Source organism: Ambystoma mexicanum, chromosome 4q (genome assembly GCF_040938575.1).
Source record: "Ambystoma mexicanum isolate Mex_15411 chromosome 4q, UKY_AmexF1_1, whole genome shotgun sequence".
NCBI lineage: Eukaryota > Metazoa > Chordata > Amphibia > Caudata > Ambystomatidae > Ambystoma > Ambystoma mexicanum.
The window spans coordinates 211376864-211399377 of NC_090928.1; the positions used below are offsets into that span (position 1 = coordinate 211376864).

The 22514-nt window shown below is 45.0% G+C and overlaps 1 protein-coding gene across 2 annotated transcripts in view; it reads left to right on the top strand.

The window, feature by feature from the left end:
* NOX3 (NADPH oxidase 3) overlaps positions 1 to 22514 on the top strand; it is a 530542-nt gene that overhangs the window by 128214 nt on the left and 379814 nt on the right. For both annotated transcript variants that reach the window (XM_069607737.1, XM_069607738.1), the window contains exon 3: positions 9414 to 9498. In XM_069607737.1, the coding sequence (XP_069463838.1) occupies positions 9414 to 9498 (85 nt within the window). The remainder of the gene's footprint in view (positions 1 to 9413; positions 9499 to 22514) is intronic.

Here is a 22514-nt window from a genome sequence, read left to right on the forward strand (position 1 = left end):
ATCTCAGCCAAATTAGGAACAAACCATTTGTTCCAAATCAGTACTGCAACACTTTCTCTTGTTGTGTGTGCAGGGTAGTGATGCTACTGTAAGCAGCCCTCGGGGCAGAACAGATTTTCCATTGCTGTCCTGCCACCACATTGCATCTTTGGGAGACAATGAACACCCTCTTCTTTTCCCTAATTCCTGTAATTCCACTTTTTGTGGTATAGACAGTGTATTAAAGTCCTCCTTCAGCACCATGTTACCTGCACATGCGTATTTTTTTTTTGGTGCAGGTGCGATGTCTGTTATTTATGAAAAATATACTTTCTGCACAGCATTGTTTTCTCCCAGCTCTTCCATCGTCAGTTTCAATAATTTCTTTTGGACTAGCTTTGCTTCTTCTATCTTCCTTTCCTCAACTTTCTTTCTACCTTTCTCTTGTTTCAATCTGCAGTGACGAACAATATTTAACTGAATTTCTGGCCATGGTTTTGCAATTTTCTTTAATTGCCTCTTGTGAGAAACCTAGGGGCATGCAAACCTTGAGAACGCTCTATTCAGGTGTCCAGGGGAGGGCCATCACTTTTGGATCCCAACCCTGGGGGTAGACAAGCAAGGGAGGATCACCTGTGTAGGGGAGTCCGGGGTTGTATTCAAAGGGGGTACCTCAGGTGCGATGCGGTATACCCACAGGACAATAAAGGAGGAGGAAGAAGTCCTCTTATCCCTGATCCAGGTCTCATTGCTCCAAAAGTAAAACCCATTATTCATGCTCCAAGTAAGAAGAGGAAAAGAGTTAAGTACATGAAATTGGGTCAAGCACAAAAGAGACACGACCGTGATATTAATATCCATTCATCTGTTACCCATCTGAGGGGCAGGTGGTGAGACCCTGACCTCAATCCCAGATGCCCAGAGAGACCGCTCACCAGCACAACGTTACCCGGTGAGTTTTAAGTAAGTAAGCGGTAGACACTCTGGCGTGTGCGGCTAGCTGGTACAAGGAAGGGAGAAAGACAGATTTTTAAAAGCAGCAGAAAGAGGAAAGCGAGCGAGAAAGCAGAAAGTGAATGGAAAACAAGAGAAAGGCACTAAGAGAGCGGAAGGAAAGCAGAAGGGCTTGAAAGTGAATACGAAGGGTGCGAATGACCCAAAAGTAAAGGAAAGGTGCAAGAGAGCGTCGAAGAGTGAAATAAGTGTGGAAGAAGCACGATAAGGGAAAGGACAGGTGGAAGGGTGCACAAAAGTAAAGAAGTAAATGTGCAAGAGACACAGTGAAGAGAGAGTGAATCAAAGGAAGGTGCCAGGGGCTCGACAAGGTGAAGGAAGAGAAAGGCAAAGAAGGTGCAAGTGTGCACAGCAAAATGGAAGATAACAAAGGGGTGCAGGAAGCACCTGAAGATGAAATGATAGAAGAAAAGCAAGTACAGGAAATACATAGTGGGGCCAAAAGATCAGAGTGGTTGTGCTTAGGGGAACAAAGAATGTAGTGTTTTTGAAAGTCTCTGGGGGTCATTACAAGTTAGGAGGTAACCATGCCGCTATTGGGGCCATGGCTGCCCCCATGCCGCATACCGGGTCTGGGTTCTCGGTATGGGGACTTACCGGGTCATTCCAACCTTGGAGGACCCGGTAAGTCCCCATTCTGAAAACCATTCCCCATTCCCATTCGAGCCCCCATAGGGCTCAATTGGAATGGGGAAGGAGCTACTAACGGGCCCGCAAATAGCGGGCCCATTATTAGCTCCCTGGTCCCTTAGCGGGTCCCGCTAAGGGACCTCGGAATGTGGCGGTAAGGGGTTAACAGCACTGGCATCCTTACCAGTGCCGTTAACCCCTTACTGCCGCACTCGTAATGAGGCCTCTGATTTTACCCCATGAGAAGGTTGTGTGTGAAAGGAACTGTAAATACGTAAAAGGTACATCCTGACTAATTGAATTTTGTGTTTGGAACTGAAGGGGCCTAAGCTTGGGCAAGGGAACACTGAGAGGCCTAAGCGTAGTAGCATTATCAAACTGAACTTGTGTTTGGAACTGAAGGGCCATAGCTTGGGGAAGGGAACCCTAAGAGGCCTAGCAAAGGGTGAATACTTATTTGATGAAACATGGAGGCACAAGCTTGGGGAAGGGAACCCTGAGGAGACTGAGAGAAACTGTGTTATATTTTTATTGTGTCTGAAACTTGAAAGGATTGAAGCTTGGGGAAGGGAATCCCCAGGAACTAAAGACATCGGAGTTATTGGAACAGAGTGCAAGAACTTTGTGGAGAAGAGTTAACAAACAACCTCTTTTTGATTGTGCTGAACTTTGATGATACTGACCAAGCCACACATGGTGAGAATACCACCTGAAACTAGCCTTGGTATATATTTCTTTCTGAATCACTATTGGTCTTTAAAGAGACTTCCTGCCACATTGTTTCATAGGTTTAGACACAGGTGGATTTTGGTTTTGGACTTTCAGACATCAATGGCCCTTAGAAACAACAGTTGAGGGAACCATCCCTTTAGAGTTAGGGCTAGTTAGATTTTATACCAACTCCAGCATTATAGTAAATAAATGTTTTGAAACTATAATACCATGCCTGTCTCACACTCTGTACTTCTTAGGGAGTTCCTGACTCAAAATATGCTGAAAGATGGTGATATTTTTGTTCCATGTTTCCCGTGTCTCTAATCTCCACTTCTCTTGAATGTCCTGTATGTATGCTGTGGGGTCTTCCTCTGCCCCCTTTTTCAATGTCATAATTGTCACCATGTCAGATTTGTCTGGATATTGTATTCTCAATGCCCTCCAAACCTCTGCTCTACAATTCTTAAAACGTGCCCCATCATGTTGTGTGTTGTGTGTGGTGAGAGGTCACTCCAGGATATCCTGCGATTTTCCAAATGTCTTCTGATTGTTTGCCCATTATAGCAGCAAACAAACTCTTCATGTCGGCTACTGCTCGTGTCATTCCAGCTGTCATCCTCTCTAATTCATAGATCTTTTCCTGCCCCCGCTGTGAGTGATGGTAGTTTATTAATCAAGTTATATTTGTCTGTCTGTTGCCATGGTATGTATTGTGCTAATCCTCCCTCCTTCTCTAACAGCAGGAATTGGCTCAGCCCTGTGCCCAGTCCCAGCGCAGCTGAGCCTCTTGTCTTTCTCACCACATTTATCATGCTAACTCTCTTCCTTCTGGGTAGGTTTCGCAATCTAGTCACATACAGTGTCCTCTCTTCTAAACTGTCTAAGCGTGCCTTCGGATGCCTTGGATACTCAGCAGGTTCTGGCTTTATTGCTGGCTCTTCCATTTCTACCCACGCTAACCCTCTCCCTATCTGGGTAACCGTGGATGGGGCTCAGGCTGCTTCCTCTTCACTTCCCTTGTCTTCTTCATCTCCAAACATCTTGTCATCACTTTCTTCATACTCTCTATCTTCAAAATCTATTCTCCTAAGAGGATCTGTCCTGTATGTTCCACTCATCGCGTCCTCCATTATATCCTTGCTTTCTTGTGACTGTCCCGTTCTCCACCTTTCTATTATCCTGATAGCCTCATTCCTGTTCCTCTCTAAACTGTAGCTTATTCTGGTAATGCCTTCTTCCAACCTCGTATGCCTGTGCATAACGGTATCAACTTCCTTTCAGCATTTCTCTATGCTCCTTTCTCATTCCCTGCCTCCATCCCACTGCTTCTCTTTTTTCTTTGCTGCTTCCTTTTCTTTCCACCTCCTTTCTCTTTCTCTGTCGGAGATGGTATGCCCCGTAATAATCTCATCCACTTCATTTTGGCACCCGTCCCTGCTTCTTTCCGCATCTCTGTTTCATGCCCTTTCTTACTGTTTTTCTCTTTCTCTTCTCCGTTCTCCCACAAGTCTTCTCTCCTTCTCTCTTCCCGTCTCTCATTCTTTCTCATTCTCTCTCTCTTCATCATTCCTTTTTCCTTCTCTCTCTCTGTTCCCTTCTTTACTCCCTTTCTCTTGCCTTCTCCATTATTTTCTCCTCTTCTTTCTTTCTCATTGATTTCCTTTCCATCCAGCCTGAGCATTGTTTGTCCTCACACCCATTCGTTTGATACTATAGATGTCTCCATATTGTCTTTTTGCTTGCATCTCCCCTTCTGAACCTCTTCCTATGCTTCTGTCAGCTTAGCTTTTAACTCGCAACGTCGTCACACTCTACATGTGCGGACACTGGCCATTGTTTACTGTCTCTCCGCTTACAATGTCTTCGCTGCTATAGGCGGGAGGCCCATATTTGGGGTTGGTATATCCTGCTGCTGCTTTTAATACGTGCAATGGGTATAATCCCTGTGCGAATTAAGACTGCTCTTCACTCTGGGGCTGAGGAGGAGGATCTGTGGGTGTCGTGCACCTTTCATCATGCTGATTAGGCATCCATTCCTTCATATTTGGTTCTACTAAGTCTTCTAAATATATTTTCCAGAATTCCACTATACCTAACCTGTAACTGTTTTCGCTTAGGTGTGGCATGTAAGTAGGTACACATGTGTTGCAGTACTGTCTTCGAATGAATACCCTCTTGCGGCCAGGGTGTAAATATCGTGTCCGCCATATATCTCGAAACCACTCGGTGTGGTACTTAAGGATGTTGTCCTTGTACTGGGGTAATGGCTTACATAGATGGATTATTGGGGTATCCCCCATTTTAATACTTTTGCACAGTATTTACCAATACTCACCAAACCTTACTTTAATCCTTGTTCACCCCTTTCGCCTTTTCAAACCCCCTGCCCGCAATGTTTTTCCACCAATGTAATACTCCCGGAATCTCTCTCTGAGGCCACACCTCCTGCATCACCCAATTCTTCTGAGCGGCGCCACAAAACGCGACTCTACCTTCGAGCAGCCTCACCTTGCTGCCCTTCAAGCTTTCTAAGTGGCCCCACAAATGCCACTCACGTTCCGAGCATCTCCACCTTGCTGCTTCCATACCGGGCCACACACTTTACTCTAAACCAAACTCAATGACGAAGTAGACAAAGTGTAAGGCAAAGTTCAGCTTTATTATCATCCAAATAAAGCAGGGACAGCATACAAGCATCAAAATCTTGAGTCTCTCCTCGAATACATATAAAACAACACTTTAAGTACCTTTGACACATTATATATGGTGTCAATCACAATTGTTACAAAACCTACAGGGAAAAGGGTTTGGTTAAGGGATATTACTACATGTGGATCACATAGGGGTTACACAGTTAATTGGGTATATCATATCTGATGGCCTCTCCTGAAACCACCCCAATATTGATAAAAATAAAAACACATCACTTCTAAGAAAACCAATTAGCGGGCGTACTACATGGTGGGAGGCATGACACTAAGGGATTCGATTGGTTGGCTTCTTGCTAACCAACCTTTGACATTTTGACAGGCCATCAAAATATACGCCAGATTTGTAGTAGGGCGAGAGCGGCCCATGAAGTGTCTTCTTTTCATTAAAGAAATTACCATCCCTCATTCCCTAGACCATGAGCTCGGGCACCGTCCATGTGCTTGACCTTGGGCCTGGGTGTACTTTTAGGGAGTACCACAGCTGTCCTATCTAGTTGGGATATTTGTTCTTGACAATCAATAACTCATACAATAAAGATGAACTATACTGTTCTCTATGATCTAATAAAAATGATAAACGGCAAAAAAAGAATGAACCAGGTCTGTTGCTACTATAAGGCAATTCCAGGTGGCTGCCTGAGTCACTAATAGCAGAGTGGCATCAAGGTGTCCCCCATTAGCCATAGCAACATACATTCTGCCCCTCTTGCAGGAAGGATGGATGTCAAAATGGCACTGTGCTTGATGCAGAATAAATGTTTGCAACAGATCTAGAATGAGTCTTGACTATCGTCCACAGGGGAGGTTATTTTGTCCACGTAGTTTTAACAGGGGAACTCCCCTTATAAATTCATGGTCATGTGGCTACGGGATGTCAACTAGCAAGCTCTTAGCAGGCTACTGTGGGTGTCTTCGGCAATGGTGTTATGATACCATGTTTACAGTCCATGGGAGCATGCCCTGCTGAAGAGATGCATTCAGTAGCTGCATTAAATCAGGTATTAAGGGTTTGATGTGGCCTTTAATACTCCCTGCTGGCCAGTGCACAACTAGGAGGCAGTCGGAAGAACTTGAAATGGGTTACGAGTAGATAAGGCCCATGGGCATCTCAGTCTTCGGAGTATCAATGGGAGCATATTGGAATGTTGCCGGGTGGTCTCAGAGGGTAGCTTAGATCTCCATTTTACAATGAAACAAGGGTAGAAGGTTTTTGTAGTGTTGGCTGGTTCTGCGTGGTACAGTCTTGTTTGCGTTTGGTTCTGTTGATACTCAATGAATTTAGTGCTTGCTGGTTTGCTGAATGTGCAATTCTTTTTTTCTTGTTAACCATCTTGATTGTTTTTGTTTTTTTTAAACTCTTGCTTCTTGTTACACCAGGATGTCAGGCTATGAAGGTATTTGTAACTACATAGGCGTTCGAGAAAAAAAGCAAAGCACCTAATTAGAGCTAAACTGCTCAAACTATACTTGTAAAACTTCTCACACACCCAATCCCCCCTTGATCCCCTCAAGCCCCAACTGTGTTTGCCTATGCTTCCTATTCTGTAGAGTTGTGTATGTTTGCTATGCAGTTCATATAAGTGCCAGCCCAGACGGGCTTGCTGGTGCAGAGTCTGAGGGCCCCGGGGCAAATAAAGTTTGCAACAGTATGTTCCAGGACACAATGTCATCATTGGTAACGGACTGCTCTGTGTGTGTTGCTCGTTGCCATAATACTGATTTGGCCAGGGCCCATTTATGTAGGTTGCGTCACCAGTCTTCTATTCTAGGGCACGATGGAGATTTACAGGACATGGCAAGTCTCTGTTTGTATATGGCGTGCATTTTTTCGTCGAGTAAAATTACCCAACAGTGCTGCAGCTGGAGATATGATATCCAACATCAGCCCTACCTTGTTCATTTTGGTTGCGATCTCCTCCCAGTAACCACGTATATTCGGGCAGGACCAAAAACATGTGCAACATTACCACTTCTATAGCACTGCATCTGGGGCAGCCCTGTTCAGAAGTGCCAGGGAATCCTGACATTTTCAGGGGTGTCATATATGCCCTGTGTGTTATGAACAATTGAATGAGTTGTAATTTTGCATTCCTGACCCCTTTTTGTGATAACGTAGTACTTAGGACCATCCAGAGTTTGTGAAGGGGACACCAAGGTCTGTCTCCCGTTTATCTCGAATTGCTAGTCCTGAGGAAAACCCAGCAGTTAGGAGTAATTCGTATATTCTGGACTGTACGTGCCTGCTTTCTGCTACCTCATACATAAGATCTATCGCCAGGTTTCTGTTGCTTACTTCACTATAGGTTGGCTATCTGCGCGCTATAACACGTTTGATCACATGATGCTGCAAGTACTGGCCTTGATGCAAGCTGTGTTGTCTCTAAGATCCTGGAAGGGTATAAAGGAGTTAATGTTGTATCAGATCTCCTATCGTGGCAACACTACATGTTTCCCAATGTGTGTATCTGTTCAATTTAGTCTGGGGCCTGTCTGGGGCCACTGACACCAAGGGGAATATGGGTGGAAAATGTATTTACAATTTTGACTAACTCGCACGCTCAATTCCAAGCTGTATGCCCAGTGTCGCTAAGGGTGGGTGTGGGCTGTTCTTTGGTAATTTGATCCATAATATCTTCTGCCGGTAATAATGTGGTATCATTGGTTGGAGCAATACGGTGTCTAAAGTGGGTTCGTCTGTTAGCCTGCACGCCACAAATTGTAGCTGCCGAGCTAGAAAGTATAATTGGTTTTGTTGCACTCTGATTACACCTCTTCATGTTGTCTTTGAATGGTTGTCAGTGCTATCCATTCTTTGGCCTAGTGGAAGTGAGCCATCCCTGGCTAAGGTTTAAAGGTATTCATCTTCTTTGCCAAACACCAATCTGTACCATATTTTACATAGTTACCTGTTAGGACCCTGCGAACAATACTGGCTACATTTTTGTATTTTATTTGATTTTATTGAGCATTCGTAAGGCGCCTTATACAACAGAATTGTGTTTCAAAGGCTAAATGGGAAGGGAACACGGGAAATAATAGCAATGTGATATATATATATGGTTGTGGTCCTACGGAGCCTTGTGGCATTCAGCCGTGCAAGTGCATTGAGGAGGAGTGCAGGGGAAGGGGGAACAGAGGAGTGGACTAGTGCTGGAGGAGGGCCCGGTAGGGAAGCGTTAAGGAGGAGAACCTCAGGCTAAGTGCTAATACAGGCGCCTCACAAGGGTAGCATGTGGAGCCACCAGGCAGCGGCCTGCCGTGCAGTGGGAGTAGGGGTGCTGCTATTGACTGGGAGGAAGGGCATGGGATCCTGTGAAATTCATGAGGATGAGGCCACCGGTCATAGCAGCAGTGGGGTGATTAGCAGGGAAAGAGGTAGAGAAGAGCAGAGTTTTGAGCAGTTTTTAGCACTTAAGAAGGTCTGAGAGGGGCAGGGAGGCTGTTCCAAAGGGAGGCACCAGCCGAGGAGAGAGACCTGACCCCCACTGTCTGCTTGGAGAAGCGTTTGACAGTCAGAGAGTTGAAATTAGAGGAGAATAGGTCTCTAGTATGGGAAGTATTTATGGAGGGAAAGTTGGACAGCCCACCCCGTTCACTGGATTTCAGCAAAAGTCAGAATGTGTTTGTGGGTTTAAAGCTTGGTGAAGCATTGTTCCTTATACAATTCCACACCGTTTCACCAATCTGCACCAGATTTTGCACAGTTACATGCTCGGACCCTCCGGACAATACTGGCTACATGACATTTGGAAACCCCACCAGTTTCCCCGGATTTCAGCACCTTCACACATGAGACTGTTGCCTGAAATCGGCGAAACATCAATGGTTTATTTTACACCCAAAAACCGACATGTGTATTTATCAAGTCGTGTGTTTGGTTTTAGCCAATTGAGGTAGGATGATGAGCTGGACCTACCTCAATTGACTAAAACAAAACACATGCCTTGATAAAGACCCCTGTTGTCAGTCAGCTTTTGTGTGTAAAATAAACCACCACTTAGCTCCAAGCGAAAGTAACAAGACTTCTTATTTCTTTGCTTAAGGTACCAAACTTGATTCAAATAACTACACTATTAGCTATCCAGTGCCCGGGTGCCCGGGTGCAATTGGTTCTCACAAACAAACTCCTATTTACTTAACCGAGACGGAAGAGCACCATCTTTTAAGAACCCCCCGCCGACAGCAGGATCCTCTCCTAAGCACTATGATCAGCGCAGTGATCTGCTTGTTATAGTGCTGTACCCTCTACCTTCATTGATTTTCAACAATTGATGAGTGTGTTGCCATGTCTGTCGGAGAATGGGTACTTTTTGCCAGTAAACAATAAAAATTAAAAAATTAAATGTTTGTGTTTTTTTGCTCTAGTGCTGTAGGCGGATATTGAGAAGACAACTTGATAAAAACCTAACTTTTCATCGGATGGTTGGCTACATGATAGCCCTGCACTCAAGTAAGTCATATTTTGTACCTGCCCTATGACTGTTTCAAGTACTTATACTGTTCTGTTAGTAGTTTGTTACCTTGTAATTTAATAACCTTGTTAGAAGAGACTAAAAATCATGGAGTTAAAATCATGGATCCTTATTCATCTTATTGAAACAATTGTGATATTTGATCTATTTATCTTTTCGTCTCTCTTTGCTTTTATTTTTCTGTAGCCTTCTCTTTGGCTGTCTATCTCCTTAGCTCAGAGGGTTCCCTGAAGCAATGCCAGAGGTAATGATTCATTCAAAATCCTCCATCCATCGTTCTTTATTTTCTTTTGGTCAACTTTATTTAGATTTTCCAATGGGTAGACAAACATAGACCCGATCAGGCAAAGAGCATCAAATGCAAGCAAGATTAGCATTGGATCAGGACTACAATATTCATGGCATAGACGTTTGGGCTGGACCGCCCCTTTTGAAGTGGCTGCAAACCTGATTAACATAATTTCCACAATGGCATGAGAGGTTGGAAACTGATTATTTGGAGGGTTGCATAGAGCAATGCCAGAAGTTATGCTTCATTCAAAACCTCCACCTGTCACACTTCATTTCTACTGACAATTGTTCAGTACTTTTTGATTATGCTTTTTATTTTCTTTGTGGTACAGCCATTATTATTATTATTATTATTATTATTATTATTATTATTATTATTGGTAGGGCCTTTTTTGAGCACAGACCTAGCTTTGAGAAGCAATTGGTCGCTTTTCAATCATAGGGGGAAGAGCATGGTTAGGGGAGCAGAGAAAAAAGGGAGTGGGGAGCTAACAATGGGGCAGGGGGTAAGTTTCCCAATTGTCAGCAAGCGATCTACAAGCAACCGGGGGAGGAGACAGTGGGGATCAGATCACCCAGCTTCAGGTGGGATGGGGAGTGGAGGGTGTGTGGGCCTAGGGGTTAGGTACACAGGCTACTTGTCTGCCACTTGGTGAACGTTTGGATTCCTATAGCAAAAATGCTCCTGATTGTTTTTCGCATCACTAATAGAACTCCTAATAGGACTTTCTAAGTCCCATAACTGAGTGCATCTACATCTATTTTTTCAACTGATTCTATCAAATCTCCCTCTTGACTTATGATGTGACTTAAAAATATGTCCACTTTCTTTCTAGATGATCTAACTTGTATCTCATTACATTATTTCTGTCCATTTTCTTTAATTTAGAGCAACACTCTGTAAAACTCCTTTGTGAACACTTACAATTATGTCTAAACAAATCAAGTCTGCTCCTGAAACTGTAAACATGATCTGTAGACATGGAATATTGTCATTGGTCTAGTTTTGAGCTGCAGCACTGGGCGAAAATATCCTGTATTTATCATCTCATTCTTCCAAAAGGTCTCATTCGAAATGCATTCTTTCTCTAATGGAGGCCTATACAAATCGGCCATATTTGGAGTGGATCTTGTGCTATCAATGGGCCTTATTACATGGATGGCGGTAAGGGCTTACCGGCACCGGTAAGGGCACCGGTGCCGGTAATCCCTTACCGCCCTATTACGAGGTCCCTTTGCTGGTCCCTACCTTAACAGCTGGTTTTACCAGCCGTTAAGGACATGACCCGCAAAGGGACCTTGGAGGCAATTACGGTACCGCAATTTGCGGTACCGTAATTGCCGCCTTCCCCATTCCCATTGAGCCCTATGGGGACAAAAATGGGAATGGGGAAGGGCCAATGGGGAATTACCGCCCCGCCAACCTTGGAATGGGGCGGGAATTCCGCCATTCACCATGGCGGGATCGGTAAATTACCGGCGGCAACCATGGCGCTAATAGTGCCATGGTTACCGCCTTCCGTGTAATGAGGCCCAATGTGTCTCGAGGTTGTTTAAAAAATACTTTTGCATGCCTAAAATACATTCTTTAAGGCAAAGAATGAGGAATGTATGACTTTATTTTAGCATGTATTTCTTAAGAGGCTAACACTGTGTGTACAGCTTGAATACCTTCAGTTTGATAAATATTTGTGTAAAGACTCGTGTCATTAAGGGTGACAAGAATCACATCTGTCCATTTCTTTTGGTATGTTTCAGTCTTGATAAAAAAGAATCTGTGATGTGGTTCAGAAAATACTAAAACAAGTATTCTAGAAAACAGGCAATGTTCCAAAGTTTTCAAAAGTCTCTCCATTGGGCCACTATGGAGCATCAACGAGGTGTGTTGAGTGAATTCTGGGTTTTTGGGGATACTATAAAAAATGGGCCTTATGGTATTTTCTAGAAATATGAAAATCCCCCTTGCATCTGAAATTCAGTCTTTTTCCAAGCCCACCTTCACACATTTTTTATACAAACTCATAGGGCCTCATTACACGGATGGCGGAGAACCATGGCGGTATTAGCGCCATGGTTCATGCCGGTAAATTACCGGCACTGCCTTCACAGAAAGGGGAATTACCGCCCCATTCCAAGGTTGGCGGGGCGGTAATTCCCCCTTCCCCCATTGCCCTTCCCCATTCCCATTTTTGCCCCATAGGGCTCAATGGGAATGGGGAAGGCGCTAATTACGGTTACGCAAATTGCGGTACCGTAATTAGCTCCCTTTTTGCAGGCGTTAAATCCCCCAACCCGCAAAGGGACCTCGTAGTAAGGCGGTAAGGATTTACCGGTACCAGTATTTTACCGGTACCGGTAAATCCTTACCGCCATCCGTGTAATGAGGCCCATAGTCGCTATAATCTGATCATTTTCTGACTGAAGATATGTTGTTTAGCCATTTAACTGACACATTTTCTCTGATGCATATGGACCCAATTTCTGGACAGCCATAGCCGAACATTTGTCATATGCATTCATAATGATTTTGCAGTCTTTGCACAGATCTTTAATAGAACTACCTCTTCTTTCAAGATATTGATGCGAGTCTGATGACTATTAAAACTAAGAGAATACATTTAATTGGTTACCACTTTTGTAACCATCTTTAGTACTTTGTTATTTGAACAATGTTTTAGGGATCATGTTATGTCTGGCTCTGGATCCTGCTCCTCCTCTGGACCCTGTGATTATTCACCCAACCAGCAGAGCACTGTAGTGGCCCATGTCAGTAGTGAGCAGTACTATAATGCCCGGAATACAAGTAATACAAATAGGAAGGGACGACCTATAGATTCACACTTTTAATGAGAATGTTGTTCTACTGTTTGAGTTCTGTATTTATTTAAGAACAGGGGTGTCATTTCTCAAAGAAATGATTTACAAAGTAGGCAATAACACAGAGCAGATTCGAGCCTAGTGTCTGGTGCTTTTTCATAAGGGCATTGCTGGATTGAATTATGTATAGCGGGTGGTGAAGGGGCACGATAGGACTATGAACCAGGGACCGGGACTGGAGAACATTACAATGTTTTTAACAATGAGAGCTTGTGGCCAATATTTCAATATTTACAAATTACATAGAGTGGGCCTGAGGACAGAACGCAGGACAAGTGGGTTTGTTGGTCAGTACGGAAAGGCAGCTAGATTTTGTTTTGGGGGTGGGGGTCCCTTCCATTGCCAGGCAGTGGATTTTGAGCCTCGTTTTGAGGAGTTGAAGAGTTCCACTGAACAGATGTCTTTTATGGTACGAAAGTGGGAGGGGCGGGGTCCTGGTAGGTTATGAAGAAGCGAGGAACTGAGAATTATAGAGTGAGTACAGTGAGATGCATTCAGCGAGGTAATGGGGCAAGACAATGGATGGATTTCTAAACAAGTAGAGGAATTTAAAGAGACATTGATATTGCATGGTGAGACATCCAGTGTGCTGAGAGGAGGTAGTGGTGGGGGTGAATCTGAGTAGGTTGAAAAGGTGGCATCATGCAATGTTGACGTCTTGTTGAGGGGAACAAACAAGAAGAGAGGTAACCAAGAAGTAAGCTCTGGCAGTAGTACAGTTTTCTGAGCACCAGAGTAGAGATAAGGGTTTTAGTTGACTGGGGGTAAGGTGTGGGCATATTTTTCCAATGTTTATGGGGTTCAGTCTGGCTGCAGGGTCAGTGGTAATAATAAAGTGGTACAGTTTCATGCCACTGTCTAAGAGAACCTCATAGTTGTGAGCCTTTAGTGAGCAGATGAGGGGTTGAGCAGGTCAGGGGGAAAATAAATGGAGAAGGGAGGGTGGGGTTGGGTTTGGAGGCATAGAGAAATATGACTTTTCTTTTTGAAGTGTTTAGCTTGAGGCAGTGTAGAGCCATTAAGTTGCAGATGGCGGTTGGGCGGTTGGATATGTGTTTTGAGATTTGAGGGGTGAGGGAGACGAAGGAGAACAATATCCGATTATGGTAGTTAAAATCAAAGGAGGAAATGAGTTTGCAGAGGGAGGAGTTGTATAAGGTAAAGAGGAGTGGGCCTAGGACTGAATCTTGAGGAGCACCCATAATAATAAGTGTTGAGGAGGAGGTGCACCTGCCTTTTGAGATGGAGAAAGGGAAGGCAGAGAACTAGGAGGATACTCAGCGGAGTACTGGTCTCCTAGAAGCCAAGGCGTGAAAGGTCTTGAAGGAGGCAGGGAGGATCTACAGTGACAAACGCAGCTGAAAGGTCTAGAAGGATGAAAATGGATGAGAGGTGAGAGTGGTAGCCAGTGGTAAGAGAAATGCAAAATGGATGAGCAGAGACTTGCCGGAGTGTTTGGACCAGAGTCCAGATTCAAGGGATCGTACCTTGAGATAGTCATCAAAATTGTGAAGGGCAGATAGCTCTGTGGCAATGTGCAGGTCTTGGAAGCAAGCACATGCGGAGTAACACTGGTTCAAATCCCGGATCCACACTTGAAAAGGGTCTCAGGATTAAGTGCGTTATAAATAACCTGCACTTTCACAATCCAAATGTACAAGGCCTAGTAGGATTATTCCTTTCTCCCTCCCCTTGCCTTGTTATGCCTTGAGACACATGTGTATAAGTGCATAATAAATGTCCAACAAGAAAAAAAATGTTTTGTTGAAAACAACCATCTCAAGGGTTTTGGAGTGGAAGGGAATGGGAGAGACATGACTGAAGAAAGGGGGTCTGTTTGGGTTTGCAGTTGGTTCCTTTTGGGAAGGGTATGAATGTGACCATTTTGTAAGAGCCTGGTAAACTACCAGTTCAGAGAGATAGGTTGAATAAGGTGGGGAGGTGAGCGACGGTGATGGGTGCAACTTCCTTAACAAATGTAGCGCAACAGTGTTGATTAGAATGCAAGATGGATTGAAAGAGCAAAGGTTGGGTAGAAGTACAATAGTGAGGTAAAGTGAAGGTGAGAGGAAATCTTGGGGAAGATGGGAGGTGGGGAGAAGGAGGGAGTCATTAGAGAGATATCAAGGTGGAGTACGTCACCCATATTTTTGTGATTTAATTTGGGAAGTATGAGGAAAAAATCATTGGCGGAGAGTGAGGCTGTCATTCAGTGGTCCTAAAGGGGAGAAAGCATTCCCTGGAGTTTAGGTGGGTGCGAGAGGAGAGGGGAAACAAGATTAGTATATTTAGAGGATTTGTCTGTGCTAAGAGCTGTGGTCAGGGTCAGTCGAGAGTCTTTGTAGGCAGTGAGAAGAGTGCCTATTGATCTGTCTTTGTGCCAAGGGTGTGAGCATCAATGAAATGTTGTCTTTGGATGGCTGGTGAGAATCATGGTTGAGGGCCTGGGTGGTAGGGGTGAAGTGCTGGGCCAGCTAGTGTTCATTACAGTGGGGTAAAAGTACAGGGTTGTATTTAGTAAAGCTGAGTTAAATTCCATTAGCAAATACAGGAGATAGAACTTTGAGTTCACTGTTGACTTGGTCAAGGTAGTAACCTTGGAATCGCTTGAATTTACTTCTGATATTAGAGGAAGGAGGGGGATGGTAGAGTGGGGGAAAATGAAGAGGTGAAGTGAATGAGAAAATGGTCGGACGGGGACTGGTCAATTGTGGGAGTAGAGGATGGAACATAGGAGAATGAGAAGTTGCCTTTTGGGTGGGTTGGAAGGTTAACTAGTGAGATGTGAGAGAAAGTGGAGCCTATTTGGAGCTGTTGAGTCTTACTTATATTGGTGAGGTTGAGGTCAACCATTTTGATGGCCGAGACATCAACTGGAAACATTTCAAGAAAGCGGTCAATATTTGAGAAGAAGAGGTTGCTGGTGCCCGAGAGGCAGTAGATGAGGAAGGGTGGGAGTGAGGAATTGGACTGAGATATGCTCAACGATGAGGGATTGAAATTGAAGGGAAAGGAGTGTTGATGATGTCTTCTTGTTTATCATATGAGCAGCACCACTCTTTTCTGGAGAGACTAGCATAGAGATAGAGACAAAACTGATGTGAGGGCAGCTACGGTGGCAGTGTTTTGTGGGGAATCCAGGTTTTGGTAATAGTCATGATCAAGAATTTTGAAAGTTGGCAATCAAAATTATTTGTGAGAAAGGAGTTTTCTTTAAAGATGGAATGGACCTTTCTGAGACCCGGCGCAAGGTGAAAAAGGGGAGCAGAGGGAGACGAGGTATTTGCTGTATACTATAAAGATATGAATTGTGCCTTCAATAATTTGCCTTATCACCATACATGCAAGCATTTCTTTTTAAAAGTTTCTCGGAAGGAGAACCACTAAAACAAGACATCAGGTGATCATCTTGCTTGCACCACTGAGCATTCATTGCAATACGGGCCTAGTTTGACCACTGTGACAGGATCAGGGGTTTGACCCTGTTAGTAGGGTTCCGGGACCACTCCCGGCCTAGAGTACGAGACCTACCGAGTTGATGCAAGAGTCAGTACTGCCACAGGATGAGGTGAAAGACTTGAAGGTCCCAGTCCCTCGACCCTCACTGTGTGCTCTGATTGTTGACCTTGGTACCACTTTCAATAACGCAACCCCATTCACTCTTGATTCTGGACAGATTTCTGTTTGCGTCATTTCAGGACCACAAGTACCTTCATGCAAGGCGGTAACAAAAAACACTGTTTTATGGCAGAAAGGAGCCGGCTGATCATGTATCAAGATGACAGTCAAACGCCAGATAAACCAGATGCAGCTCAATTTACCAAAAATCCCAGGCAGCAGAAAGCCAAACAAATTCCCCAAGAAAACAGCAGGGCAGAGATGAAGTTGAATGCCAGATGTGAAAAGGGGGTAGTTTTAGGATGGGTTTTTAAAGCTGCACCATGTAAAGAACTGACTCAGGCGAAAAGAACAGCTGTAGATTTTCCCATAGAGTCAGGTGACACAAAGTTCCAATGGAGGGAGGAGGGAAAGACAGTACTAGTGAACCCAGCGTATAAAAGGCCAGTGAAAGAGAGACAGAAGTAAAATTGTTTCGGTGAGGTCAGGAGGTGTAGATGTGGACAGAGAGGCCAGGAGGAGGACAGACAGAAGATGAGAGTGATCATGAGATTGTGGAGGACTTTGTCAGGTGAGGTATTGTGGATGAGAGATATTGGTAAAATTGTCAGGACTGAAGCTGTGATTGTGAGGCTGAATGTGAGAGTGAGTGGAAGTGGAGTGGAGTGTAATAGGTAGCAGAGGGGATAGAATAGAGTGTGGGAGACAGCACAGAGAGAGTGAACGAGAGAGAGAGAGACAGAGAGTGGTAGAGAGAATGGAGTTAGATGAGTTGTAGAAGGGAAGGTTGGAGGTTGAGAGGGAAGTGGTAGTGATAGGGAGGAGAGGACCGTGAAGAGACCAGAGGGCAGAAGGAGGGTTGAAGGGGGAGAAGAAAGAGAGAATTAGAGTGGGATAAAGAGAGAGGGAGAGACATGAGAGAGAGAGAGAGAGAGAGAGAGAGAGAGAGAGAGAGAAAGAGAATAGAGAGAGAAAGAGACAGAGGCCTTGCCTTTAAGGCTTCCCGGATAGAGAGGCTGGTATAGATAGTAGAGATTACCACTCTATAGTATTCCACACAAACTTTTGGTGACAGGGATGCCTGGGCTAGGATGGAGGGAGACTATGGGAGGTGAAGGCACTAGTAGGAATATTTCCTTAGTTTGCCTCAACCTCAGTCTCAAGAAGTGTCAAGACTGTATTAATGAAAACCCATAAACTATCTATTGATCTTGGAGAGTTTTTTTAGGCCATCTGTGACACAATATTGTTCGAGGTTGCTTTTAGTTCCCAGTGAAGCCCTGGATTTGGCAGTCTGCAGAGGCTCTTGTCCCCATGTAACAGAGTCTCAGAGCCTCTCCAATACTGCATGACGTTCAGCCCCACAATCTAGTATCCCACCAGCCACTGATACCCCAAATCCTCTGATGACCCGTAGCCTCATATCCCCCTTAGCCTGTGCTGTCCCACAGCCATGTATGACCTCATCCTTAGATGCTTTTCAGTCCTGGATGCCCACATCAGTCCTATATGCAACACCACCCGGAGGCCATTATAGCCCTGTGTCCCACCATATCCCTCTGCACTTCACTACCCCATATGCCTTCCTATCCCTCAATGCCCCAACCCTCAGATGCCCATCAGCCATACAAATTCCCTTTAGCCTGCATGGCTTACTTAACAGCATGCCCTCATGCCTAGATGACACACAATCATCAATTGCCCCTCTAGCATGCCCCCCAGAAATCCCTCACACAAGCCATGGATACTACCTGAGACCATGTTCTCCCCCATTTCCCCACCTGCAGGCTTGCATGCACCTCTAACCTAGGTACCCAGCAGCTCTATATGTTCCCTTGGTCTCCCCTCAACACTAAATACCCACTAAGTCCACAAACCAAATGCGGAAATTAGAATAACAATTCAACCCAGAGGAAAGAGAAGGGCCCGATGCACAAAGATGGAGGCTGGAGGTCACTCTGTTTCGAGCTTCTGTTTTATGACCAAATGTTAATTGTTGGGCCAATAATTCAAGTTTTTCGTTTCGCTGGAATGCTGAAACACATGACAAACATCATGTGACACTGTGTTTTCACAAACCTCAAAATATCGGGTCTGTACAACTTCGAATCTACGGAAGAATCGATTTGCAGCAAAAGATAGGGTGAGAGTAATGAGCATTAGACCGGTATGATGTTATATGGCATTTATAACGCGCCTATACACAAGTGTTTCAAGGCGCAACGAGGCAAGGGAGGTAAAGTGACATCCCACAGCACCGAGGTGTACTGAGTGACGCAGTGCAACAGGGGCCAATTGCCTGCTGAACCCACAGAATTACGAGCTGATAGGAACGATGGCCAGGGGTAGAGACTGCAATTACCGTGCAATGATAAGCAGTACACAAAGAGCAGTCAGAAGGGGAGGTTGGAGGCCCTCGAAAGGGGGGACTAATTGTGTGGTATAAGTGACTTGTGCCCATCTGCTTTAGAACGGAGTAACTGTGCAACCTAATGTGCAGCCGCCTGCGCTATTTTCTTCTAATAAGCTCTAACGGGAAGGGAAGTGCACCTTTCACCCGCCTTGCCATTATGTGACAGACTGAACGACACTGCATATGACCCATCCAGCCTGAGTGGAATTCACGTCCATATAATGATGTCTTTTTTTTTTTTAAAGAAAAAAGGTATTAAGGTGGCATTTTTTCAGAGCTTGGGAGGGAAGAAGCTTAATTCCTTCTCTGCTAATTCAAGTCAACCCACCATCCCCCACGAATGAGAAAACAAACAACTCCACAAGACACCCGCGCTCAATCTGAGTGAGCAGTTAAAGAAGACAAACACATTTTCACAAAGTATTTTGTTCCACATTGTTAATATTTCAACTCTGACCATAATTCTAAACCAAAAAGTCCTACTGCTTGATTTACTTTTACATTTTCATAATCATTTTGCTAACTCAGACCGCCCTCCATTTTGTGAACCAGGTTAAAGCCCTAAAAAGGAAAGTTTCATCAGATGAGGCATTTTAGTAAAAGTATTCATATTCGTTTACTTTCCAGCGGAAACTTCACTCAAATGGCAATCATAGGATCTGCCCCATAGATGTAAAAACCTGACAACAATGCTGCTCCTCTCCACTCTAGGGACTTTTACATCTGGTGATCCCGCCCCTACCCAATAGGATCATATGTCTTGACTATACTGTTTTCGTGCCACTACGGCCTCTATACCTGACAATCCTGATACTTCCTATCAAAACCATATTGACAAAACTCAGTCCTGCCACCCAACAAAATCATGCACTCAAATATTTGTAAAGCTCATCCTCGACCCATACAAATATATATCTGATAATTCTATAACCCACCCGCTCGGTATACCTGGTCATCTTTCTTTGTCCCCACCCCTTGAGGGAAAGTTCATAGACACACATACTTAGCAAATGAGTTTTAACCACGAAGACTTGTAGGGAAGGGCGCTCAGCCAATCAGGTGGTTGGAACAATGGTGGTTCTCCGCCTGCTGTTCCAGCCACCCGAGGCCTGTCCCCGGGTGACGCCATCCTTTTTTTCTTCTCGAATGTGGGGAGGCGACAGGGAGTATCTCCCTGTTCTGTTACCTCCCCACCCCCAAAATAAAACCCAAACCCTTTCCCACTCCCTCCCTACCTCCCCACTTACCTGCTGGACCTTCTTGGTCCAGTCCCGGCTCTCCTCTCATCTTCCGGCCAACATAGAAATGGAAAAGGGATTTAGTCTAAAGACACCACAAAACATTTTGAGTTGTTTAAAACCACTCCATAAAAGGGAGATATTATCCTTAATCTCACACAACCTTTGCATACAATAATTCTACTCAGCTGTCAGGCTGGCTTTAAAAGGTGTACCTCCTCCAAATTACTTCATGGAAGACCAAGGGGAACCCAGCATACCCTGGAAGAGGTGGAAAAAACGCTTTGACCACTATGTGCTTGCTGTACATGGATTGAACTTTTCCGGCGAAAGGAAGAAGTGCCTTTTAATGCATTGTTTGGGAACTATGACCAAGAACAATTGGAGAATCTGCCTCCTCTTTCACAGGATGAATCAACAGGCCTGACAGAATATGAGAAGTGCATACAAATGTTAGACAAACATTATGAAAAGTCATTAAGCATTATACTAGAAAGATACCATTTTTTCAAAAGGAAACAACAAAATGGGGAATTGGTAGAGCAATATACCACAGCTCTTAAAAGTTTGACAGCCTCGTGTGAACTCGGTAGTAACCTGAATGAAAGATTACGGGACCAATTCATGTTGGAATGCAGTGAAAAAAGTGAGAGGGGTCTTGTGGTCCAAATGTAATCCCTCCATTGATGAAGTACTCAGGGAAGCAAAAGAAGTAGAACATACAAACAAATGTGTGAAAGAACTAAAGAAAAGAACTGACCCGGATGTCAAGAGAACTGAGGAAGTTATGGAAATCTGTTAGGCGATCATCAGCACATCAGGCCTCCCCACATCAGAACACTGCTCACATTCCCCAAACATCTCCACCCCAGCTTCGAGGCTCAAGGGATTCGGTGAACCCACAGAACCGAAGACACCGTACCTTCTTTGGTGTACGGGCTCGTTTACAGCCTTTCCTGCACTGGCAACTGCCTTGGAGGATGTATCGCAGAAGGGACGGCGTTACGTCATCACGTCGCTCACGTGATACAGTGTGGCGTTCCTCACGTGATCTTGGTGGACGTCACATGGCCCAGAGACGTCACATGACCCAGGGACACACAGTATAAAGAGCTGAGAGACAGGACGATCATTGCTTCTCAGCTGGCTTCGGACCCTGTTTGGCGTTATTACTTGCTCCTTGCTACCTCGACCACGGAACTCTATCTTGGACTCTCTTGGACACCCCTTTGTACCTTTGCCTGGAACTGTTTACCTGTTGCCGGATTTTTGGACTGCACATCGACTTGTCTTTTGGATCATCCCTGAGTATCTTGCTGTACTTCTACGCCCAAGTCAAGCCCTATCTTACAGGTGGCCGACCTGGATCCACGCTTACCTGCGGTTCTACCACTCCAGGGACCGCTGTATCTTGTTGAGCCTCGAACCTCCCTACTAGGTTACCTGGGTCTCCCTTACACCAGATAGGTAAGACACTTTAGATTCTTTTGTTTACCTGCCTGTATTGTGATTGCCTGGTGCTTAACCTCATTCCTTCTTGACAGCAGCATCGGTGTTCCAGAGGCTCCGTGGATCTGGGAAGACATCTCTCACCTGTGGCCTCAAGGGTCGCACAGCGGGTTTCTATTTTGTTCCCCTGTGCGTCACTTGGGGACGGAGGTCTCATCGGTCTACACGACACTCAAGTCAGAACAGACTGAGAAGCCGTATAGTCGTGTTAGACGATGCAGGGATCCACGGACGAACCCATAACTGCTCTAGTTCAGGCAATTACAATACTAAGGGCAGATATGGCCGCCGCAAACACAGTGATCCATCAAAGGTTGGATACCATACAGAGCGTTCAGCATTCTCTTCCAGCAGACCCTGAGTTTGGAGACGGCAGCTCCTCCACTACACCCCCTCCCTTGGCTGCTTCTACAGTCCCGACTCCAATAATCCTCCCAACTCCTTCCCCCCTGGCTGCTCCTGAACGTTACCAGGGTGATCCCAAGAAATTCAGAACCTTTGTTAACCAGTGCAAATTACATTTCTTATGCAGGCCGTTGGCCTTTCCCACGTCCACTGCTAAGGCCGCCTTCGCCCTTTCCCATTTAGCTGGAACAGCTGCCGCTTGGGCTAATCCCCTGTTAGAAAACAATAGCCCAGTTCTTTATGACTTCGATTTGTTGGTCCTAGAAATGTCCCGAGTATTCGATACTCGACACAAGGCACAGTCTAGGGATTTGGAGTTGTTGGAATTGACTCAGGGCAAAAGAACTCTGATAGATTACATCACCCGGTTCAATCAGCTAGTTGCGGAAACATCATGGCCAGAAAACAAGCGGGCGGTGGTCTTTTATAGGGGGTTGAGTAACACCATGAAAGACGCTTTAGCAGTGATCCCTTCTATGCCTACTCAGTATCAGGAATTGGTTGATCTCGTCTTGCAGGTAGATGCACGCCGATCGGAGCGTAGAGCTGAATTGGGGGCCTCATCCTCTCCCACTCTTGTTAATACTCCCGCTTCCGGTACTGAAGAACCTATGCAAGTGGGAGGGGTACGCAGTCCCATTAC